The sequence below is a fragment of the Penicillium canariense genome, assembly GCF_028826845.1.
Source record: "Penicillium canariense strain IBT 26290 chromosome Unknown utg000006l_segment0_segment0, whole genome shotgun sequence".
NCBI classification, from domain to species: domain Eukaryota; kingdom Fungi; phylum Ascomycota; class Eurotiomycetes; order Eurotiales; family Aspergillaceae; genus Penicillium; species Penicillium canariense.
Window position 1 is genome coordinate 323360 of NW_026622733.1, and position 24630 is coordinate 347989.

At 53.7% G+C, this 24630-nt stretch overlaps 6 protein-coding genes across 6 annotated transcripts; 2 read left to right on the forward strand and 4 right to left on the reverse strand.

Annotated features, from left to right (window-relative positions):
• Positions 1–174: 174 nt before the first annotated feature.
• On the reverse strand, positions 175–3438 carry N7482_008106 (ribosome biosynthesis protein KRE33; the record flags this gene model as incomplete). Its single annotated transcript, XM_056690230.1, has 2 exons — positions 175–373; positions 446–3438. The coding sequence occupies 2 exons, from the start codon at positions 3436–3438 to the stop codon at positions 175–177; spliced, it is 3192 nt and encodes a 1063-aa protein (XP_056539995.1).
• A 1047-nt stretch (positions 3439–4485) lies between these two features.
• On the forward strand, positions 4486–7778 carry N7482_008107 (putative capsular associated protein; the record flags this gene model as incomplete). The annotated part of the gene is made up of 6 exons (XM_056690231.1): positions 4486–4529; positions 4611–4669; positions 4735–5048; positions 5112–5525; positions 5579–5731; positions 5781–7778. 6 exons carry the CDS (start codon positions 4486–4488, stop codon positions 7776–7778), a joined length of 2982 nt encoding a protein of 993 aa, XP_056539996.1.
• Positions 7779–8266: 488 nt separating this feature from the next.
• On the reverse strand, positions 8267–9587 carry N7482_008108 (glycoside hydrolase family 16 protein; the record flags this gene model as incomplete). The annotated part of the gene is made up of 4 exons (XM_056690232.1): positions 8267–8590; positions 8665–9088; positions 9159–9394; positions 9462–9587. 4 exons carry the CDS (start codon positions 9585–9587, stop codon positions 8267–8269), a joined length of 1110 nt encoding a protein of 369 aa, XP_056539997.1.
• A 2576-nt stretch (positions 9588–12163) lies between these two features.
• N7482_008109 (CORVET complex membrane-binding subunit VPS8) lies at positions 12164–17049 on the reverse strand (the record flags this gene model as incomplete). The annotated part of the gene is made up of 3 exons (XM_056690233.1): positions 12164–16179; positions 16232–16670; positions 16726–17049. 3 exons carry the CDS (start codon positions 17047–17049, stop codon positions 12164–12166), a joined length of 4779 nt encoding a protein of 1592 aa, XP_056539998.1.
• A 1235-nt stretch (positions 17050–18284) lies between these two features.
• On the forward strand, positions 18285–19331 carry N7482_008110 (uncharacterized protein; the record flags this gene model as incomplete). Its single annotated transcript, XM_056690234.1, has 2 exons — positions 18285–18861; positions 18970–19331. 2 exons carry the CDS (start codon positions 18285–18287, stop codon positions 19329–19331), a joined length of 939 nt encoding a protein of 312 aa, XP_056539999.1.
• A 188-nt stretch (positions 19332–19519) lies between these two features.
• On the reverse strand, positions 19520–22841 carry N7482_008111 (DEAD/DEAH box helicase; the record flags this gene model as incomplete). Its single annotated transcript, XM_056690235.1, has 9 exons — positions 19520–19551; positions 19607–19721; positions 19785–20205; positions 20281–20727; positions 20778–20939; positions 20996–21167; positions 21220–21703; positions 21755–21937; positions 21996–22841. 9 exons carry the CDS (start codon positions 22839–22841, stop codon positions 19520–19522), a joined length of 2862 nt encoding a protein of 953 aa, XP_056540000.1.
• Positions 22842–24630: the final 1789 nt, after the last annotated feature.

Genomic DNA, 24630 nt, shown 5'->3' on the forward strand with positions numbered 1-24630 from the left:
TTGTATGGAAAGACATATCAAGTCATTTCATATATACAAGAGGTGAATATCCAGTGCAACATGGAATAACCGGAACATCACGCTCTTCGAAGAGTACAGGAAGTGAAAAGCCGCGTGAAACACCGTGAAAAAAATGCAGAGGAACGCCGTCAGAACACTAGTAATCCCAACCACTTATTTTTTGCGGCCCTCGGTGCCCTTCTTGATCATCTTTTGACGCTTGGAGTCGACTTCCTTGTCGAAGATATCCCGCGCCGTCTCACCCTTCTTCCGTTTCGACTGCTTCGACTTCACGCTAACAGTGGCAGCACCGCCGGCACGGATCTGCTTCTCAGCATCCTCCCAAGACGCAGTACCGTGGTCAATTTCGTATCTGAAGACTAGGAATCAGTTATTGCTCATTCCATGACTTGACTAAGTAGTTTTGAGGCGGAGGGCCACTTACTTGTCCAGCGGAAGAGCGTCAATCAATGCACGCTGCTTCTCGCGCAACTCCGCGTTGATTACTTCGCCACCCTCACGGAGTTCATCTTCCAAACCGGTCTCCAAAGGCTTGAATCGGTCCTCGATCACATCATCGTCATGGGCACCACCGGCGGAAGCAGAGGGGCGAATTTGCTCTGCAGGCATGGTGTCTGCAACAGCACCCTCAATCAGGCCGCGGAAGTGAGTCGACATCTTGCGCATGATCTTGAGGAACATGGCAAGAAGCTGGGACGAAGGAAGGTTCAGCTCCTTCTCCAGATCGTCCATGCTCTTACGCTGCAGACCAATGGCCAGGAGAATCGACTGCTGTACGCCGGAAAGGCTGACCTTACCGCCCAGGCGGTTGGAGAAGTAGTACTCGGAAATAGCGGGGACCATGTCCAGGATGACGTGGTGGTCGAGGAGGTTGTTCGCATAGCTGTCCAGACGCTTCAGGTCGAACGGCGAGAAGGCAGCATCAAGGTCACCCTTATTCAGAGTGCGCAGCACGGCGGAGGAGTCAAGCTTGGCGCCAGAAGTGGCGGACTCGCAGATGCTCAGGGAGAGAACTGAGGGGAATTGACGGAATTGATAAGAAAGCAAGGCGAGGAATCGGCGGTGGAAGTCCCGAGAGAAAGCGCCCAACCAGCTGGCATCATTGGTGCCGGTACTCAGAGTGCGCAGCATGACGCACGAGTGCTCGCCGGTCAGATCATTAGGAGTCTGGCGCAGGTAAACCGGGTGGAAGGAAGAGCGTTTCCAGAACTTGTGCAGCGTCGGGGTGAGGCCGTAACTGACACCGAGATAGTCCAGAGAATCAGGACGACGCTCGGTCAGCTTACCGAAGAGCGGTGGCATGGAGCGGATATCCCGAACTTGGACGTTGTCATCGAGCAGGCTCGAGTTAGCGAGCTCCTCGTCGGTGACGCGGACCATCTCCTCCTGCGGTTCAGCCATCTTCTCGTCGAGGCTGGTGAACTTGCCCTCGTAGAAGTCGGTAAGAAGTTCAAGGGCACGAGAACCATAACCCATGCCAACGTATTCGGGGTTGGTGGCGATACGGACGACACGAGCACCAGAGAGACCCGCGAAGTCCTCATCCTGGAACTGCTGGGACACCAGCCAGGGGATCAGATCGCCACCAGCACGCTGGCCGCGGCTTAGGCTGTTCAGAACACTCTGTCTGCTGATCCGGCCTTCGAGAGCGACTTGAATAACGCAAAGTGGCTCTGGAAGCTTGGTAGCTTCTTCATCAATGGGGGGAACAAGCACGTAGAGTTGGTGGGCGGGGGCATCACTCATGAGCTGAAGGTCATTAGGCGTGTTCTTGTAGTGACTGGCAACATACAAAGCCATCATCTGCTGCAAGAACTTCTCGGAGACCGGGTGGAAAGAGAAAAGCGTGTCACGATTGACCTGGAGCAGCTGGCACTGCGACGGGTGGGGGCATCCCTGAGTGTTCATGCGCGACTTGGGAAGGGTTGCATCGAGACACAGGACCTTATTCAGCCACTTCTCAACGGCGTCGCCGGGGGCGTAACGGATGGGCTCAGCAAGAGTAATTTCACGCAGTGACCGACCGCCGAGGTTCTTGTCTGTGCTCTTGGAGATCTTGCCGGTGCTGCGGTCAGCAACATCGGCGTCGGCAGTCTTGACACCACCGCGCGCCTGCTCCCGAAGCTGCTGGATCAGCTTCAAGGAAAGAGACCGACCAGTTCCCTCGTAACCGTTGATGGTCGAGGCCATGAACACCAGGTAAGGGCCCATCAGCTTGCGCACAAGTGGCAGAGGGATAGCGGCCGCCTCGTCAATAACCAATAGCTCTGCTTGTCCCAGGACATGCGCATCCTGCGGTTGAATGTACTGGATAGTTTGACGGTGGTTGCGGTGGATGTTAACACGCACGATAGCCTTGTTGAAATCCGGGTTAGTCGATTGCAAGATAGTGTAGTCGACGTGGTCCAAGTAGCCCAGAGCATCAAAGCCCTTGAACACAAATTCGAAGAGCGTCTTCAAGTTCTCAGGGCTAGGGGAGGTGATGAAGATATTGCTGTAACCATGGGCAATAGCGGCGGCGATTGCAACACCGAGGGCAGCGGATTTTCCACGACCACGGGCGGCAGTAAGTGTAACAGTGCTCTTCAGCGTCTTCTCAGCAATTGCGTCAACAAAGGTCAAAAGAGCCTTTGCCTGATCCACAGTACGAGCCAAGTTCAAGAGCGGCCCAACCGGCTGTGACTCTGCCAAACTCTCCTTGATTTGCTTCAACTCCTTCTTGGGCCCTGAACTGGATTCGTCGGTGGATTCGAGGGGAGGGAGGGGCTTGACATTCTTGCCGCCGGAGATGGGCAGGACATTCAGTTCATCGTCAACCACCAGGCAGGATTCACAGCTTCCCAGAGAGAGAATAAAGCGCTCGTTGAAGCGGGCCACCACATCATCATGCGCCTCTGTCCGGTAACGGGAGTGGATGTCCATGGACAGGGTGTACAACTGCTTCAAGCTGTTCATGCTCTTCAGCAGTAGCAACACCATACCACCTCCCTCGACGGTTTCAACAGTGCGTGCCAGCAAGTTCGGGGTCATAGCCTCGAAGTCCTGCAAGATACACATCCCGTAGGTGTTACCCAGAATTTTTTCCGTCTCCTTGTAGTACACATAGCGGATCTGGTTGAGTGTGATGAAGAGCTCGAAGGGATCCTCCTGGTTCGGTTCGCGAATGCCGTACTTGACCTCCTTCTTGATCTTGTTTTCGCGCTTCTTCCGGTGACTCGTGAAGCCCAGCAAATCCTTCTTGTACGCCCACAGGACCGACTTGTTCTGCTTCACATCGACGCTGGACATGATGTAGTGGAGATGCACGATCACATCCTTCGCTCGGTCTCCAACCACGACGAAGAAGCTACGCTTCTTCTCCTGCACGCCATTTCGGATGAGGGCAGGGATGCGCGAGTCAATCGCTTTGCGCGGCATGATGAGGTTGCGGAGCTGGCCGCGAGTATCGTCGGGGCTTTAACGCTCGCCGTCGGATTGCCTGTCGGGAGAATAGACAGGATGGCTGAGTGCTGTCCGAGGCTATCGATAGTCGGGCCCTCGATGTATGAAGGCAATTTCAGAGTTGTTGATCTGAGAAAAAGGTCTCGCCCGGTCTCCAGCATCCCAAAATGGTCCAAAAAGAAAAAAAATCATACTGCTTTCACACACCGCCTGCTACTTTCACCTTGGGCTCGTCACCGCCTTCAAGGACCTTAAATATTATGTAATAGATCACGTGAAACGGGATCCCCTCCTGATGATGATTTCCTGATTGGGCAATCAGTCTCCATTCCGCATCTGAACTCCTCGCAACTCCACCCTTCCTTTGTATGACGCATGCATGCGTCTACCGTTACACTCTCCTTGCCAATCACCTTTGTCGGTGGAAAACGTTGAAAGTCAAGATGTTAAGGTACAACCGTACAAGGTCAACTCATATTGATATGGCGCGCGCTCAGACGCCCAGACCGCGCCAAGTGGAGCTCCGGGAGCCAAGTCTTGATTCTGGCCGCCGATCGCCCGCATATCTTGCTTTCTTCGACGCATTCCCAGGTGCATGAATCAAGGGCTTGGAAGCCAGTGGAAATTGCATGTATCTCACCCGTATCATTGGCCGGAAGATGCAACATGCATAGGAAGGGCCCATGGTTGCGTGCTCAACCGAAAACCAAATGTCCCCCGCTGACGCAACGTGCTCGCCAGTCTGCGTGGAGGCCCATGTCGGCTGCTCTTGATTAGCCGCCGGCATGTCACAACCTGGTCAAAAGCTCTGGCTAGCCCATGATCTTTTGTTAATCCCCTGAGGTTTCCACAGTGGAGGGTCCGGGCTCTTGTTCCTCTCGCCATGCCGCCCTGCCAGTCTTTTCTCTTTCCGCCTTCACACGCGTGAGGTACGCCCTTTCTCCCTGGTATCCAACTTTATTGCAATGTGGCACGATGGTCTATGATCTAGTCCGCGTGGAATGATAAAGAGTTGGGTGCATGATGGTCCCATTCTCCGCCGACACGGGGCTTAAGGTCTGTGTGGGGTGAGTAAGCTTTGAGCAATGCCATGTTGAAGCTCGATTGCGGGAGGAGAAGACGGTCGCTAAAGATCGCGTTCGAATTAGAATCTTCTTCTTGAGCTCTTTCTTCCTTGCATCATCTTATAATGCCACATACGCCTTTGGTGAGTCGCGTTCGACAAATGAAATTCCCCCGAGCTGCCATAGACTGATCCCCATGTCCATGAAGACCGCCCGGTCAGTACGTCCGTCCTAGTCTGTTTCCTTCTTGGAGCAGTCTTCTCAGTTCTAGGGCGGTTCGTCCCATCAGTGTCTCGACCCTTGTCTCCGACGAGGAAACGGCCTGGCATTCCGCTCGCCGACCAATTCGAACTCCCATCGCGGGTCTCCTCTTCGTCCCCAATCTTGGGTCCCCAGGGACTTCCACCACCCCGAACCCATTTCTGGTTGAAATTTGGCCTGCTTCTAGGAATCTTTGGTTTGCGCGTCGAGTTATTCCGTCGAGTGACTCTCCACAACGAGTGCGCGCCTACTGGATATGCCGTAAGGCTACACCTTGGGTTCCATGACAAATTGCACACGACTAATCATCTTTGATACATTTAGTATGCGATTCCATTCGTCATTTCACTATATGATTACCTCGCCCATCAGCGATTACGCTCAAGGGATGGCTACTCTCCACTGCAGACGCCCCAAAATTTGTCGTCCAATGTAGCCTATTACGTCTGTCGGCGCGGCTTCTATAACCTTACGCAAGGTCGCTTCAGAGGGGTGTTTTCCGCAGCCTTGATCTCAGTGGGTGGATATGCGGCTTCGTCGCTTCTCGCTGGCAGCCAGTCAACGTACATTTGCCCGATAGTTCTCAATGGAGCAGCACGTCTACAGACTATGAGAGCCGCCAACGTGGTGATAGATTCAATTCTTCTTATCGGGATTGCTGAACTGTGCCGAAGTAGTGGCGAAATTGAAGAGGCTGGGAGAAAGCGAGCAATCGTATCGCTAGGAGCTGGTCTTCTGGTAGGTCGCAACGCTGAGAACCTAATGATAATATTTTTAACAATACGCTATAGATCGTTGCCATCGTTTGGACTATTATTGGGCATTTTGTCAGCAACAGTCGTCCTGAACACAGCGGTCAGCCCTTCTTGGATGCGAAGTACTCGCGGAGTGCGTTTGGTCAAGCGATGTTAGTTGTATTTTTCGTTCTATCGGCATGGCAAATGGTTGGTCCTACCAGCATCTGATTTATTCTATGGCTGCTGACTTGTGAAGCTACCCCATTTTGGCATTCTCGGGCTCTCTATCTTGGGCGGCTTTGTTTTTGTATTCTTCCCTGCGACATCGACCCTGCTCTTCGAACAGATGCCATTTCCTCACATCTCCCAAACTCATGCTGTTGTCCCTTTGATTGCATCGTCAACCGGTGTAATCCTATTCCTTTTCTCCAGGATATTGTCCGAAGACGAGTCGAAACCATTATATCGCACCAACATTGTCCTCCAAATTTTGTTCCTCGTTATCGGAGGAATTGGCTTGATCTTTGCGACGACCAAGCATCAATTCTCCCACACACACCCGATCGATCTCCTTATCCACAAAGGCACTATACACTATGACAACTACCTTCTGCAAGCTAGCGCCAGCAAGAATCTGGAAGAAGCCATTTGGGAATATCGAAAGCGATATCGGCAGCATCCACCACCTGGATTTGATAAGTGGTTTGAATATGCAGTCAACCGGTCTTCAATCATTATCGACGATTTCGACCAGATTTACGAGAACCTCCTGCCTTTCCGAGCCATTCGCCCTGCAGAGATCCGAGAAATGACACAGAAATTAGCGACAAATCCTTTCAACGACCTCGGAGCGATCAGCATCCGTGCTGGTCAGGTCAGAGTTCAAGAGGGCATCAAGCCAACTCATGCGTGGATGGTGAAAGGTGCAGCACAAATGATTGAGAATTTTGCCCAACACCTGCCAGACATGGATCTTGTGTTTAATCTCAACGATGAGCCGCGAGTCGCCGTGCCGTGGGAGAAGATGTTGCTCCTTAACCAGGCTGCGCGAGCACAAAAACCTGTCCCCCAGGAGGAACTGTTAGACCGGTGGTCAGGAGACCGGGAGCTTGGCTGGGGTCCAATTGAGCCGGCTGACCAAACAAATGAGACGATTTTCACCGACGGCGCTTGGAGAGGCATTTTCGATCCGTATGTCAGCGCAGTCTGCCCACCCTCGTCCCGAGTGCGCACAGGACGGGTCTGGAACCGACATGATATCTGTTTGAGCTGCGCGGCGCCACATACCATGGGCCAATTTCCATTAGACTTCAACCTCGCCACAGAGATCTGCCACCAACCTGATCTCGCTTTCCTGCATGGCCTCCTGATATCTCCGGCCTCATTCAAGGTATCCCAAGACCTTATACCGGTGTTCAGTCAAAGCGCTCTGGCTGGCTTCAACGACATTCTTTTCCCCAGCCCATGGAACTACATGGATAAGGTGGAATACAAGCCTTCGAAAGAGAATCCTGACCCGGAGTATGGACAGAAGGACAACTCTTTGTTCTGGGTTGGCAGCACGTCCGAAGGCTATAGCCGATTCAATGAATGGAAGGGTATGCCACGGCAGCGGTTCTCCCACCTAATCAATAACAACACTCACAGCCAAGTCTCTGTGCTCTTACCAGCTGGCCCTGGCTCCTACCAGTACAAGATCATGGATGGATTTGCACCCACTAAGGAGCTCAATCTGCGCACAAATGTTCACATCGCCGATCCTATTACCCGTTGTGGAGACTGTGATACTCAGCGTGATGAATTGGGCACGAGCGGCAGGGTAGACTTTCAGGCGCACTGGTCTTACCGATACCTGTTCGATCTTGATGGAGCCGGTTTTAGTGGCCGTTTCCTGCCCTTCCTGCAGAGTCATAGTCTCCCCTTAAGGACCGGTCTCTTTCGGCAATGGTTTGACTCCCGGGTTATCTCATGGCTGCATTTTGTCCCCATCGACATCCGTCTGCATGGCCTCTGGAGCACATTGGCATATTTCGCCGGCGTACCAAATCCCAAACCCAACGAGCACGATCCCAACGGGGCCCCAATGATCATGGATGCGCATGTGAACGAGGGCTGGTGGATTGCCGAGCAGGGACGCAAGTGGACCGAGGTTGCACTCCGCAAAGAGGATATGGAGATCTATTTCTTCCGGCTGCTCCTAGAGTGGGGACGCCTCACGGATGATCAACGAGATGTACTCGGATATAGGTTATGATTTTGAGTATTGTTCCTGCAATACTTGGATTATTGGGTTGTTCTAGATTCGCGTTTAGTAAATATGTCATGGTTCCGATGAAATAAGCTTCACACACCGTGCACGCTATTCCCTAATCATCTACGGGTTGTTGATCTTACGGGAACAGGAGTGTAGTTGTTGCTTTGGCAGCGTAGAAATTGGGCTAGACCAAGCAATAGTTTTCTATTTCAATGCACATGCAGTCGCAATGCAAAAAAAATGCAATGTGAACGAGTGTCAGGGGGTATTTCAAAAACATCAATACATCATCGCCCAGATCCATCATGAAAAGTCCTCCAAAAGGGGGAGCCTGTAAACAGACACCATGCAGAAGTCCAAAAAAGTCCAGCTAAAGAAGAGAAATCGCAAAAGTTCTCCAAAAACACCACAAATAGGAATCACAGATCCCTGATCCCAATTCATATCATCAATTCAATCCATCTCAATCAGACAAACATTGTCATCTGTTACACATGGCCATGCTTATACTGACCGCGGCGGTGCTTCCAGGCCGGGCGGGGCCCCGGGCGAACATACGGCGCCGAGCGGCGCGACGTGCCCTCGCCGATAGCCTGCTCATCGCGCTTGTGCCCACCGTGCACGTGCGCGCTGTGTTTGGAGCTGCTGCTGCCTTCCTTGTAGACCTTGAGCGAGTTGATGCTCCAGTAACTCTCCTGGAAGGCGGAGGGGTTGTTCTGCACGTAGGAGTTGCAGGTGCTGTCTTTGGAGGCGCAGCTGCTGGAGGACCACACATCGCCGGCCCAGTCGCCGCAGAAACTGATGTCAAAGACCTGAACAGATGGTGTTAGTGATTTTGTGCTTCTGGGCATCAACAGGAGACAGAGGCAGAGAGGCTGAAACATACGATTTGCAGGTTCTTAAAGTGCGAGTCAATATCGCAGCTTCCGGTGAATGCAGCAGAGGGCGTGCCCCAGCCCGAAGGGTCGGGGTTGCCACTGGTGATATCCGAGGGGATGCTGGCGTTGGCGAAGTACCAGACGCTGATGCCCGAGGAGGTCCACTCGGTGGCGTAGACGCCGCCGCCGGCTTTATTGAATCCGTCACCGTAGGACTGGTCGCTGGAGCCAATGATGGCACAGCCGGCGTTGGCGGACTGATCCGAGGCCTCGACGTAGCAGTTGGTGGTCTCGGCGGAGCCACTGAAGCCAGAGTCGTTGATAGAACAGCCATCGCTGGTGTGCAGGGTCATCTGGTTGTTGGTTTGGGTGTTGACGCCTTCAATGATGTCGATCTCGCCGTTGCTGGGCCAGTCTGAGCCGAGCATCCAGCTGGTAACTGTTAGTTTCCGTTTGTCTTCTTTGTAACTCAGTCGCCATGCGTAAAGATAAGATGACTTACAAGGCAGGCCAGGTACCGCAGACACTGCCAGGCATGTGCTCCAGATCCAAAATCACCAATCCATGGGTGTAGGTGTTTTTGCTCGTCAGGCGCACGCTCGAGCGGCCAGGGTCACTGGCAGTGTTGACAGTGTCGACACCAATGTACACGGAACCACCAGAAGTGCTGATAAGGCGACCGCTGCTAGCACTTGAGCGGTCGAGGTAGTTGACGTAGCCATTGGTGGGATCCGAATCCTATCAGACGGTTGAGTCAGTATGGGTGAGACACTTCCAGATCGATACTACAAAGGTCAGACAGTACCGTGTAAAAGTCGAAGTTGTCAAAAAACGAGTCAGTGGTGCCATAGTCGTCCTGCAACGTGTAGGCAGCGGTGCTGAGGTGGGCCAACAGTCCCAGACTCGGAATGAGCGTAGAGAGGACGTGCATTGTTCCCGCGTGCGAGATCGATAGAAATCGGTAGAGAAAAGGATTGGACGCAGTCTATCAAAGACGAGCTGCCCAGTATACCGGATGCCAGCACTAGGCTAAGCAAACCGGAGGAAGGAATGTAAAAATCAGAAAATCTAAAAGAAAGGCGATATACAACCCTCGAGAGAAAGAAGGGACCGTATATACCAGAAAGCAGAAAGGAATGAAAAGTGAAGTATAACGCAAAGCGAGACAAAGGAAGGACTAGGTGCCGATGGACATCTTCAGGAACAAAATCCCCCGACAGGAACGGGGGGGGAATCAGCCAACCATTTAAACAGGGCCAGCGTCAAAGGACCAAGCATAAAGGGCCAGAGGCAAGGGAACCGGCCGCGTGGCGGCAACGCAACGCGGGCCCTGACCCTGCATCCACCCGACCCGATCTTGAGACTGGAGTGGAACATGCATGACAGGATACTGGGACCAGACCCATGTGAGAGATGCGAAACGAAACGCGGAGGAGTCTTCCCTCTACGGCAAGTGGGAGAGCAAAAAAAAAAAGAGATACAGGCAGGATCCCTGCACCGAACGGCGGGTCCCGAGAATTGAAACGCTTGCCCAGATAGGACAAGCCCTCATCCTCACAGCCCAAATAAAAACGCTGGCTGCAGGCCGCGCTATCAGGCCTCGTAGGCTGGTTGTCGTAGGGCCGTGGAAAGGATATCCACTGGCCGGGTCCTAAGGGACTGCGTGGGCCCGGAACCAAATATTCGATAAATCCTGGAGAGGGAGGGGGTCGAGACTGCGGACCGACCATCAGACCCTCCGCCCTTCCCCTCGAGCCGTCGAGCCGACGAGTCCGGCGCATGCCATCTGAGCTGGGGTGTGGTTTGTGGGTTGCGCATCATCTGCGTGGCATCGACTATCCACGCACGATATTATGCATCAGATGGGAGGGGCACGCCACCTCTTCTGAGGCCAGGGCATGGTCACCTTGGCTGGAAGGCTGGTGGAGAATGGCTCATTTGCATGTCTGGTATTCTGGTCTTCCAGTGTGCCTCTTTTTGGTTCTTTACTATATTCTGGATCCAGTTAGTCGAGGTTTTCAGCCGAGCACCTCACCAGCCGGCAGCCAGCTACTGTAACATCGTAGCCCAGCCCCTCCTGGTTTCATATTCAAACGTAGAGAAAGTTTGCACTTATTCGCCTGGGCGTTTCGGAAGCGCAGGACGATCACCGCCGTGCGGCTGCTGACTCGCTCGGTCAACCACGACGGAAATCAAAGAGCTGGGGCCGGGCGCATAACGACTCCTGCGAGCGCTCTCACTGGCTGGCGGAGATGCAGGCATCTGCTTTATCCGGCTTTTCTGGCCGGGTCTTGTCGATCTCTGGCTGGTACCAGCCCTTGCCGGCTTGTCACTGGTTGTCCTCAGCTGCGAGGATGATCCAATCACGCCAGCCCATCACGGTGGCGAGGCGAGGATCCACGAATCGCCGGGCGAGTTTGCCGTATGATTAAGCTTTTTGGGTTTGATCTTTCAGATTTTTTCTCATTTGGATCCTTCTCATTTGGTTCCGAAGGATGATTCCGCGGTTCTTTGCACAAGCTGGTCGGCAGATATGCGAGTCAACGTGGAGGGAGAACGATCGAAAGATTGGACAAGAAAGTTGAAGCGGCGCCGATTGGCCCGCTGAGAAAGCAGTCTGCCATCTTGGAGACGGTCGAGACTGGCAATGCTTGGTCAGTCTGTGCCCTCTCATGGGAGAAGAGAAGAGAGTACAGAATATTCTAGTTGGTCAGAGAGTCTGTCACTTGGGACGCCCCTTCCCCTGCGGTGAACGGTGAACGGTGTCTGCTATTGCGACTATTGCTACGCGCCCTCCAGTACTGCCCACCACCCCATCATTGCCCCCGTTTCACGAGTATCACAATAGCCCAGCTGCAACAAGCACGATCGCAATCTACCGGCACTAAAGCCCTGCTGCAAAATTAAAGTCGCATCTCATGGTCTCCCCGAGGTGCCTGGCCAGCCCTGAACATACCCCGTTCGGACAAAACCATGGCTGATCACGGCTGGCGGGGGCCCCATCAGGCGATCTAAAATTCTGCGATGCGACCCCACACGGCCGCGTGCTCGTCGCAGATAGATGACCTCGGGGCGGATCTACTCCAGAGGGTTCGGTGGTTCGCCAGGATGGCGGCCCCGTATAGAGCCTAGCCAGGGGGGGCCCTTTGCGAGCAGAATGCTGACCATATAGCATGTACGCCACTCCGGGCGTGGGACTGGATCAGGAGGGGCTTATTTGAACGACTGTGCCCAGGGTGTGACTACGAGGCCCTGTTACAGTCCTCAAACATGGGGCGGACACATGGTATCAAGGAGTAGACAGATTGCGCCGACGGATCACCATGGGCTTCGACTCGACTCGACTCGACGTGATGATTGATTCCGGTGGAAATGAACTATATGACACATCCATCGCATTCGTCGCGCAAAATGCCTTCATAAGATCTCGTCCCAATCAGAATGATCAAGGGGAAAGTACACAGGTCAAGTAACATAAAACAAGGAAAGAAAGGACGCCATTCGTCACTATGTACAAGCTGGACAGAACAGTTCATCCACCGGCCAGTCTGGATGCTCGCGTCGGAAAGCAGGGCCATGTGCACCCGTGGGCCGATGGATCCCGCTAATCGCATCAAGAACGCACTGCCGATGGTAGAGATGTCTACAGGAGAAAACCACCACAGGTTCAGGGGGATGCTCTTCCACCACCCCGGTCCCTGGCCCAGTCCCTGGAAGCCCATCGCCAGCCGGGGAACCATGGGCGTGGTCGACCGGGTGGGACCCGGCATGGACAGGCGGCACGGCTGCCGCTTTACCCTTTCCCCGCTCGGTCACAGGATCATAACTTTCTTCAAGACGCTTGACCATGCGACGCTGGTGGATGCCGGCCTGCTTCTGCTCCCAGAAGGTCCAGTGCGAGAAGCCCACGTTAGGCCCCCAGATGCGCCGCCGACAGACCTCACAGACCTGCCCGCGGGGACGCCACCCGTGCTGCCGCAGCCGGGTGACCTCGTCGACGTGCACGAACAGGTCGCGGTCCAGCATGCCGTTGGCCAGCGTCAGAAGCGACTTTTCGTAGGAGTAGGCGGAGAAGACGGAGGCGAGCACGGCACGCAGCTCAAGGAGGGACGGGGACCAGCTGGCGGCGCGGGTGAGGAAGGCACGCAGGATGCGGAGGAAAGAGAGGTCGGTGCGTTCGCTACTGGAAGGGCGGCCGCCTTTCACGGTGCTAGCGAGCAGCGAGGTGAATACTTGTTGGACCAGGGTGCGGAAAGAGATCGTCAAACGGCCAGTATCTTCACTCAAGGATACGGTGGGCTGGGCTGGTTCGAGATCTTTGACCTGTTGGTCTCGTAGGAGGGCAAACACGTCGCTTGCAATGCGAACCACTGCTTCGATAAGATCCAACCACAGTGTCTCGTCCAATGCCAGGGGTTGTTCAAGTGGTGGGACGGCCTTCTGGCCATTTGTGCTCGCCCGGGATTGCTTGGCTGTCTGGGTCTGACTTTGACAGAGCCAGGTTCCGACCCCAGCGTACTTGCTCAGAGACTCAAGAAGGTCATCAATCGCTTCAGCTGTGCTAGCAGTATCTGGGGCTTCGCCCACACTCTGCAGAATGCCTACCAAGCCCGATTCAAGTGTACTCAGGTGTGCTACAAGACGGTCCAGGGCCGCCCGCACTTGGCCTTGTCGAGTGAGCAGGATAACCGCAGCATCAATGGCACCACTCTCTTCGATAGAAGGGAGTAGTTCCTCGAGGTGGATTTCCCCAACTCGGAGGCCATCAACAAAGTCTGCAACATGAGACGGATTGTATTTGCATAGAAGCTGCACGTAGCGTTCAATCATCCAGTTCTCAACAGATGGAGCGGATTGGTTTTCGCCGGCTTGGCTATGAGGTTCCACCAAAACCTGGAGGTACTGATATTGGTTGAATGGATCATCTTCCAACACGGGTAGGAAGGTAGAGTGGGTCTCAGGAGCCAGATCCTGCATTGTCTGCGCAGTTCGCTTGACATTGATATCGGCAATCTCTTTGGCATGCTTCTTGGCCACCTCGACCACATCTCTCCTCTGCTTTTTGCCAAGCCCTGATCCTGAGCGGAGACAATCATACAGAGCAGTATAAATAGCCTCCTTGTCATGCGGATCATCAAGGTACGTCATAATCCACTGGGGATACTGTTTCTCAGAGCGATACGTCGACTTCAGAATCCGGAAGAATCGAGCCTCCTTGAACAACGGCACCATGCTCTGGATGTCCGGTGGATGATAGAAAGACAGCAAATACTCCGCACTCAACTCACAGTCATCAGCCATATCCTCCTCCGGATACTGGCACAGCCGGGTAAGCACCTGATGCAGAGTCGTGCCCGAAAGAAGAATATACTGGGGGTATTTGGGAAGATTGCGCGCAACAAACATGTCCAAGTAAATAGTATCGGAAGGGGCGAAAAAGGATGCATCCATGACTTGAAGTAGAATACTGATCAGGTACTGGCGGTTAATGGACACGCCAGGAGCGGGGGCCTCTTCAGACTCGGGATCGTTCAAGAAACTATCCTCAAACGCCTCGTTGAGCATGCTCATGAAGCTCGACGCGTCGAATTTGAGCATGGCCCGCAATTCAGCGAACGAATCAGCCTCTGTAGAGGCATTCGCGGAACCTGTCCCAGACAGGTGACCTGAAAAGAGGTATTTGTACAGGGCGGTTTTAGCTCGCAGTGCTTCGGCTTCCTCCATGTCGTCACCGGTTGGATAGATACGGCCCGTAAAGACGAAGGACAGATAGGGAAACATCTTCATCGCGTTCGTGTGGCGCTTCGTTTCAATGGTGTAGTCTCCGTTGACCAGGGACTCCTCCGTCTGGGAGGGGATCATACGTAAGAGTTCCTCCAGGGGTCCCACGTAGTCCATCAAACAGCGATTCCAGACATAAATATATGCATCGTATAGGTTGTGCTGTTTGCATAGTGTGGTCACCTGGTCGATGTCCATCGTCGTGGTATCGAGAAGACAAATGATCTCCTCCAGTCGACCAGCCGAATGAGTGAAAATGAAATGATCAATAAGAGCTTTGACTGCAGTTGGAGGCAACGAGCGAATAGTTCCGTCAACGATGCGCGGTTCTAGGACGTCTAAGAAAACCCCTGCAGAGTTGTGCTCCTCATACCAGGTAAACACCTCCTCCCAAAGCAGTTCCTCGTCCGCCATGTAGAGGCAAGCAGCGACGGATACCTCAGCAAGCTCCTTGAGCTGTTGGTTCTCCAGCTGTTCATTGCTTGCTTCAGCATTGCGACCAAAAGCATACTTCAAAGATGCCGAAATCATCTCTAGGAGCTTTTCTTGGACGATCGGTTGCCTCAACGTATCCTCCTCGGGAAGCCCAACCGTGAGTCTCTCCGCACTTCCTGTGTAGTATGAAGTCGCCAGGCGGATGGCACCAATGAAATCACCTGCCTCCATAAGTGCCAGGAGTCGATCAGCCCAATTTGAAAGACTGCCAACCTGCACCTCATTATAGCCAAGGAGGAACAGACGCCCTTTATAGGAACGGAAACTCATATAGAAAGCGTCAGCCACCACCCCATGCATGGATGTGTCTTCCTCGTCGAGTTGTTCGACTAGGTTGTGGAGTTGTGATGAAAAGAGATCGGTATGGTAGATATGTCGGTTTGCAAGGTCGATGGAGTCTGTTACATGCATGGAATAGTCCTCAAGGATGAGGAGGCGCTGGGTGATTGTGAACACTGCTAGCACGGAACGGCTGAGCCATTGGACAGCCACAATAGCCTCATCGGCCTTCCATCTGCTGCGTGCTCGAAAAACAAGGCTTGGGGGTCGATCCCTGTCCACGAGCTCATCTGTCTCGGCTTCGGTCACCTCCAGCACGGTCAGGACGTTTGACCAACAATAAACAAGCTTTGTGTGTGACGTTTCGGTATCTTTGCCCTTCAACCGAATTGCAGGGAACCAAGCTAGAGCGCCAGTCATAGCACTATGGGCCGGAACCTCTTTTGGACGCGGCGATTTGTGTTGAGTCTGAGCGACGGGGGTAGTCGACACGATGACTAAAAGATAAGGAGTCAACATGGCAACGAGGCCTAAAGAATCAGACGGTTGCTCCACGTTGCCTAGAGGAAGCGGAGAGAAAGCTAAGACCGAGCTGGGTTTTCGCTTCCGCATCTCCTCCGGTGCAGTCTGCGGATAACGACCTAAGATTCGAGTTGTCTTGACCGTTCGTCCAAGTGCCCCCGTGCCTCGTGTTGCCAAATGAGAGAAAGCCATGCCCCGTGTATCCGCTGAAATGACTGCCGTGCGCCTTGTTCCCAGAAATCCCACATGGATGACTGCAGAGCCGGAAATATGGCCATCTGATATCCTAGTCTCAACTTGGTGCACAGGGATTGGAGGTAGATGGAGAAAAGGCCGCGCCGACCGGGAGATTTCCCAAGTGAAAATGTCGCCAGACTCATGGCCTCCAGCGACAGTCGAATGATCTGCAGATAGTGCCAGCGAGGTAATCGGTCCGCATTCAACAGCTGAAATATTGTTAGCCTAGTGCAGTTCACGACAAGAAAGCGCTAGACATACCTTTTGTGCCTGTTCCAATAATTGTCTTCAAGCTCTGCTGATAGTCGAACACCAAGATGATTCCTTTAGAAGTACCAATCACAATTGTAGTTGAAACTGCCAGGCAGGTTGGCCTCCCAAAATTGCGCTTTCCGATCTCCGAGAAAGCCTGCCCAGTGATCTTCCGCAGCTTCGTCCATCGTACAACATCCCAGGGACTCGGCGGCACTTCGTTATCTGATTCCGGGGTCGGTGAAACTTGACTTGTAATTGACGACTGTCGGGAGTGTAGGTACGCCAGAAACGGGGAGCCCGACCTCGGTGCGCTCAACGGCGACGAAGATAGCCGGGACTGGAAGCGAAGGTCGAATGGACGATGGGCTGGACTGGGGCTGGGGCTGACTCGAGGCGAGCCTCGAAAAGCTAAAACACCGCTGCTCTGAGAAGATGGTATAGAGTCCTATCATCGATTAGATCATCCCCCAGGCGGGCGACGCCTAATCGCAACTACTCACATGTAAGGATGGGGTATCATCGGGGGTCGAGGCCGTCTCATCAACACTCCCCGGTGTCGCATTCACCTGCGCACGCCGGGGCGGTGGGGTGTGCGGTATTTGAGGGCCCTCTGCTTCCAGCGTCTTCTCAGATTCGTGGTCCTGCGCATTGTCTAGCGTGTCCAATTCCGCCTCCACTTCGACTGGCTCCTGCGGGGAAGGCTCAGGGTGGCCATGGTCGAGGGCGGCGTCATAGTCCGGGGATCGGGAGTCTTGCTCATCCTGGCCCAGATCAAGCTCATCCTCTCGTGGCCAACCCTCACTGCCCTCAGCCATCGAGCTCATGGGCAAGGTCTCCGAATGATCATAGCTGGAGGCGGGTTACGGAGTGAGGCGTGGCCGGGGCCAGCGGGAGTGGAGGGGCGAGCAAAAAATTCGGGGCTAGAGAGAGAGTCGAGCTCGCAGTGTCGGCAATGTCGGCGAGCGAAGATGAGGCGGATGGGTGCGGACGAGAGAGTCGAGCTTGGACGTTGTAAACATGTGGAGTCGCGATGAGTGCAGAGCTCCGGTTGCCTGGATCGGCCCGTTTTAGGGGCTGAGAGACCCCAGCCACAGTGGCTTACCGCATACTCTTGTACGGAGTATGCTCACCCTCACCTTTTTTCATACATGGGTAATCGGACATTCTTTCTCTCTTTTTCAGTAGCTCATATGAGATTTCCAGAGCCTCTAGGGTTCTCGGAAATATTGGAAATATAATGTTTAGACGGTCGGACGAGTACTACGCGCGGGCGTCCCACGTCTTCCTATCACAAGAGCGACACTACTCCGTACAGAGGACAAGACCGACTCGGTCCAGCTCCACCTAACTATTGATTAAAGCCACTACAGATCACTATTAACATCGCATCCACCAGTCACGGCCTGCAGTCTACTTTGAGCAGACTTCCCCTTATAGGATGTGCCCCGATGCGCATCACTTCTCGGTTGCATCACACCCCTCCCGCCCCTGTGAATCCTCCTGCGCGTATCTTACACTATCATTGGCAGGTTCTCCTGGTCCAGATGCGCCCGCGGCGGTGCCATAGCTTTATCCATCGCCAAAGTCCGCTGCCCAGATCCAAGATGTGGAAAGGTCGCCCCAGCGCTAAGCTTCCTGGCCGACCCCTGACAGCGTGGAAACTGCCTAGTTGTCCCAACCTCGTCGTCCACCTTCACAAGTGCGGGGCGTGCGGTTACATCGATCCACTAGGGCGCTCGCATGCCCGGCTTCTCCTATCACCATGGCCAGTGCAGACATGAGGCCGTGATCTTGATCAGTTGCCTATCCTCCTTTCTGGCTAATGATCGTCGTCATGTGGAATGCTGGGGAGTTTTGATCATTTCCCCGTCGGAGGGCCTGCATGACCATCCGCGACGGCTATATATTGATCACGATGTCCTACTAGAGGTGTCACGGCACTTGAAGTAGTGAAGTGAGCTGAAAGGTTTTGAAAAGACCGTGAAGCCCCCAGGCATCGCACCTTTGCTCCAGGTTCCAGACTGGATCCTGTCCTCCTTGCACGCATAAGCCTGACGCAATGAGTCCTGTCTGCGGACTGACACGAGCTCTGCTCGGCATCCTGCTGCTTCTTCAGCCGGTGCTTGGAATCCCTGCTGCAGATGTGCTCCCCCGAGCCGCCGCATCAGTCTGCAACGGGTGGGCAGAGTATTGCTCGCGATCCTACTCGAGTGTCACCTTTGTAGGCTCTCATGACTCTGCTTTTGTTGGAGATCTTCCCCAGCAAAACCAGAATCTTGATGTCACGGCACAATTGAATATGGGTATTCGATTTCTGCAGGCGCAAACACATCATTCCCTCTTCGACGATAATGTCTTGGAGCTGTGCCACACCTCTTGTCTTCTTGAGGACGCGGGTACTCTGAAGTCTTTCCTTGGTACCGTGAAGGCCTTTCTAGATGCCAACGCAAACGAGGTTGTCACACTCCTCCTCACAAACGGCGATTCTGTCAGTATCACCGAGTTCGGTAGCACCTTCTCGAGCAGCGGGATTGATAGCTACGCCTTTGCACCATCCTCCAGCCCATTGTCTATTGGCGATTGGCCGACTATCGGTGATTTGATCTCGAGCGGGAAGAGATTGGTCGTTTTCCTGGGTATGTTCCGTCCCAAGTTTCTCTTGAGAGAAAGCCATGGAAAAGTCTTGCATACTATTTATCATAAATGGGCCATTCAATCATTCTAACACCACCCACTCACGACAGACTACGGTGCCGACACGAGCAAAGTAAACTACATCCTCGACGAATTCGCCTACTACTTTGAAACCCCCTACGACGTCACCGATTCGAGTTTCTCGGGCTGCAGCATCGACAGGCCGTCAGGTGCCTCCGCCTCCGGCCGTATGTACATTGTCAACCACTTCCTCGACGTGGACATCCTGGGCGTGAAAGTGCCAGACCGTGATGCAGCGGCCACAACGAATGCAGCGACTGGCAAAGGCAGCATTGGCGCACAGGCTGCAGTGTGCGAGGCATTATATAACAGGGCGCCGAACGTTGTGTTGGCGGACTTCGTGGATAAAGGGAATGTTATTGAGGCACAGAATGAGTTGAACGGGTTCTAGAGGAGGTCCGAGTGATCATGTACACGTTATTAACATGGCCACTATCTATAGTGGCAAGTTCTTAGAATGAATGTTATTGAATGTGATGTCATACAGAGGCTGTTTTTGCAAGCGCCAACGCTCTCTAATGCTAACGAATTGTCATGTGTCGATGCCAAATATCAAAGGTTTTTCTCTAGCGTCTTGTTTCATTCCTCCAGCTCGATCTGCATCTCCCGTTCTATCAGACGATGTCAGCGACTATCTGTGATCCTCAAACATGAGTTTAAACATACCCCATATTTTGTTCGCAGAGGCAACAATAGTCTCCGCTTTCGCCAATACCTTCGCGGCATACCGTTCGGCTTCGGTGGGATGGAGCTGACTCTTCTGAGTCTTTCGCCGGTTGACCTAAACCCCACACACAAGTCAGCACTCACCCCCCACGCATCACACACAGCCACTGTCACCTACCATCATAAGTACCGGCACCAAATCCTTCGGTTCTGCCTCGGCCAAGGATCTCAAATTACGGAATCCATTCTCCCTCAAGCACCGTGCCGTCCAGCTTTTTACAAACGTGACCTGCGCCATCTCCAGCAGATCCGCCCGCGCTCCAGCCTCCAGCCGATCCCGCATATGATCCAACGCAGCCGCCATCATACCCCAATTCATGCGCTGGCAGAACTTGACGATCCCGGCCGCGAAGCCGTGGCACTGCTGGGCAAGGGTTTGGACCGCGCCGCGGGGGATGCGGTAGCGGGTGGCGATGGTGGAAAGCGGTACTTCATTACTCAAGTCGCGGAGTTGGAAGGCTGTATAGGCACGGCGGTATATACGCGCTTGTTTTTGTTGGTCGGGGGTGTTCTCTTTGAGGGAAGCGCCAGATTGGACCCTGGCAGTTTGATGAGCATTGGGTTTGTCGTAGGGTGAGTATGTTCTGGAAGGGCGTTCGGGGAGAGTCACTTACATGTTATTCACGAATCCTGGCTGGACACCGATGAATTGCAGCGCTCGTAGGCCGCTTTCATCCATGCGGTCCAATTGGTTGCGGAATATCTGCCAGTCGATTGGTGTGTTCGTGGCAACTTGCAGTGGTGTGAAGATATAGAATATGTGCATATCACCATCCATGACGAATGCCTGCAGGGCACGTTTGAGCTCCTCGTACACAAAAAGCCCATCTTCGGGGGAAAATGCCGAGGCGACGACTGCCTGACCTAAGAGGGTTGCCCCGTAGGACTCATCATCTTTGAAAATCAAGAGCCCTTCGTCGATCAATTCCTGCAGGGCCGATTTCATGATGCTGTACACAAGTTTCTTGTCGATGGTGCGGTAGAGAAGGGTACAGCGGACGTACTCTTTAATTGCCTCGCCGCCCGATACTAAGCCCGTTGCTATCGCTTCAAGAAGGGCCCTGTATAAGGTAAGCCAGAGAAAAGGAGCTAATGAGAGCAATCCCTGTACCTTTTCAGACCTCTTTTCTCGGGAGCCAAGCAGCTCTCGATTGCAGGCATGTCCGCATCCAGTAGGTCACAAACAGCTTCCAAATCAGCCTTGATGCATATCAGATATGTCTCGCCCGCGTCATCCTTGCCTTTGCGTCCAGCGCGTCCGCACATTTGACGTCTAATTCCATCAGTTTTAAGTTTCCCTTTGGAATAATCAGACCGATTGGTACGTACAGCATTGCAGGCCCAACCAATTCCCGGCCCATCCGAGCTCCATTGATAATTACCCGTCGAGCAGGGAGATTGACGCCAGCAGCAAGACTGCATGTAGCAACCAGCACTCTCAACACACCTTGATCGTAGGCTTGTGCAATCAACTCCCGCTCTTCCATGGTCATACCGGCATCTACCAGTTGTCAGTTTTATGGACAACTCCGCCATCTAAGGAACGACCTTACGGTGAAATCCTCCTCCCTTGACGATTGTCTTCTCCAGAACTGGATCCAATCCACACGCAAGACTTCGCAGCTCCGCAAGCAGGTCCAACCGCTTGCTCAGCTCTTCTGACTCATGTGGTGCTAGACTAGGCATTGCCTCGCTAATGGTAGCAGCATGGATTTGACAAGCGCCACGACTACTGCAGAATATCAATGCGCCGTAACCAGCAGAAGCAGTTTCAACAGCCAATGCCACCATGGAATTGGTGGCAGCATTACAAAGCTCCTTGTATTCAGAAGCATCGATGAGTCTATGAGGCGGTATCGAGTCGTGTAGTGAGGTTAAATTTGCGGCTGTCAGTTTTGATGCTGTCTGAAACAATTGTCTCGAGGTTGCGGCTGGGTAGATAGCATTCTCATAGACGAGATATTCATCAATGGGAACCGGTCGGTATGTGGAAATGAAGAACTTTGCGTTCATCCACTGTGCTAGCATCTCTGTGTTCTATTGTTTTGTTAGTCGCCAGCTATAGGATCCACACGCACAGGCTCTTACGGAGAGTGTAGCACTCATGCCCACAATTTGGATATCCTGCCGGAGCAACAGCAATTTCGTTACCATGAGCTCCAAGAGATAGCCCCGGTGCTCATCGTCAAGCATGTGCAGCTCATCTAACACAACCACCCCCAAGTCCCCAATACTACACTCCTCGATTGCCGTATTTATCAAGGAGTTGGCCTAAGACATACATCAGAACATAGAAAACCAGACATTCAATCATCAGAAAATAGCACACCTTCTCTATAGTACAGACGGCAACATCGGTATCCGCCCAGGTCGCCGTCGTCCGGCTTCCGCCGAAAAATCCCGTCACCCGGATCTGCCTCTGCAGTTTCTTCCAGCGTTTGCGCGGGTAGTGCGCATCGTCCTCGTCGTCCTCAGGCACATTCCTCTCCACGCCCTGGACAATCCGGCGCATCCATTTCAGCTTCTCCTGAACCAGCGCTACATACGGCAGCACGAGGAGCGCCTTGCGGGCGGGATCCTCAATAATCCGTTTTAGTAGCAGTACGTCCGCGACAAGGGACTTGCCTCCGCCGGTGGGGGCCGTGTAGACCAGGTGCCGCCCACCCGCCAACAACCCGCGCGCAAGCAGACACGACGCCTGCCACGGATAGATATTGCTGACGCCGAGGGCAGCGAAATTGGCCGTCAGTGCCGGCGGCAGCCCGTACTTGGGATTGGTTAGCGACAGCAGCGGATTCTGGCTGGAACCCGGGGCGGAGGCGCCCTTTTGCCCGTCCTTGGGCTCCTCAGGGCCTGGCGCGCCCGGGCCCGGATGGATCTTGCTGGGGTGAAATCGGTTTGGGAGAGGGATCAGCGAGGCTCGAGTGAACTCCAGCGGTGTTGATTCCCGGATACCATCTGCGGGGCTGTTTGGTCCGCGCCGGAATGTAGAGTGGGTGGGGGCGCCTACGCCGGAGGTGGGAGGCTCAGGAGACCGAGTCGTCGTCGACCTCTTGATTCCTGCCACTGGTGCTACATGATAAGCCTGGTGGCGCGCGATATCAATCGTGGTCTCGTATCCGCGAGACTGGGCGGGCGGCGGGCCCGGTGTCGACATTCCTGGGGCCTGAACCATTCATGTAGGCTGGATTTGGGGGAGGGGCGAGGGTAGTTTAGGTGCGACAAATACGGTAATGCAAGTCAGTCATCTTTGCTGCCCGCTACGTTGATTTGAAGTCTACGCGACCACCGCGTTTGATGCCGGGAAGGTGAAGTGCCTCAGGCAGAACATGTCAGGGCCCTTATGTAATCGGTTCCTGGATGGAGCCAGCAGGTCCGCAGCAGGTAAGGTTCCCGCCGAAGGTTCAATGCGCGAAATGATCTGAGACTGGGACTGAGGACGGGGCCCATGAAACCCACATGAGAATTGACTCCTTGCTCGGGGTCAATCAACCCCGTCCAGGTCTGGTTGAATAGCACTGATTGATGTGTTCATGGTTTGATGACCAACGTGTCGCTGCTGGATGGACGGTCTGACGATCTCGGCCCACGGGCGGCTCTGCCTGCGGGACAGTCTTAATGCGAGTGATTGGGGCATGGCATTTGCGTAGATTGTGGTGGCTTTGTATGTCTTTGGTGTCTCCGGAGTATACTACGAAGGAACTGTCCATTCGGTAGGCTGCTGCCTGCCCGGAGCAGTCTATCGTAGCCAAGCTATGTCCCGGAACGCCCAGCTTGGCTTGCGAATCCTTCCTCCGAGACCCGGTCGCGTCGGTGGATCGCGGGTCTGGAAATCTCCCTACTCAAATGGAGCTGTGGCTGTGGACGGTGAAAATTTTTTCACTGTATACATGTATACATAGTGCTCCGGATCGAGGGAGGTCAATATGCGGATCGACAGTCTGGAATTCAGGCCATCAATATACATGACGGTGGAATGTGGTGGTGGTGCCGGATCAAGACACATATATATATCCTATACACTGTACATAGGAGTGGATTAATTGATAAATTAGTACAGTTGCCAGTCCACTAGGGCTTACGTGGGCGAATCACATAGTAGGTTCTTACCGTGATTTCCTACCCTCTTGGGTGTCGTGTGCACCCAAAGCCCCCGTGAGCGGCTCGCGAGGTATATTGCCCCCCAAGAGAGGTCCGATCGCACTGCATCACAGGATAGTGTCTGGCCGCCAGGAACCAAATACGATCTCGGGGTTTTCAGCTTACTCTGACTATGTGATTCCCCATCTCCCCTCCCCTCCCCGTCGACTCCGATTTCAGTCGATGGAGGATATTACTGTGTTAGGTAAGATCCCCAACTCCAGTACCCGGCACGTTCTGGAGCTTTGGCCCACCGGATGCAAGGTGGCGACACGCAACAGCCGCCGGGAGCAAATCATCCTCGGCCAACAGCGGCCGGTTCTCGGCGCCTTCGATCGTCATTGGACCGAGTGGGCGGTAGAAGTTTAATTCAGGAAGACAGGCACTCATTAATTAGTCCCTCCCTCGGGTTAGAATACACGGGGACCGATGAAGGGGATTTGGTTTTTTTTTACTCTCTCGCTTTTCTGACGCCCTCCAGATGGAGTGCACCTGGATGAAACTGAATCTTACAGGCCTGGCCGTTCGTCCTGCTGGTCGGCATTTCGATGGTGACCGGCACGAATCATCCTTTCCCTTGCTTCCGTTTTTTCTTTTCTTTTTTTTTTTTTCCGTTTTCCGTTTTCCTCGTTTCCCTTTATTACATTGGTCACCAAATGAGGCCCGACGGACTTGCGCGGGAAGGCAATATTATGAGGTAGTCCCACCCATGCACACTCCCCTGGCGGCGTCACACCTGGGCCCCCTCGTTGATCATGATGGGCCGTACAACGAAACCAGACGCAGGGAGATAGATATCAGGACATCATCCTAGATCGAAAAAT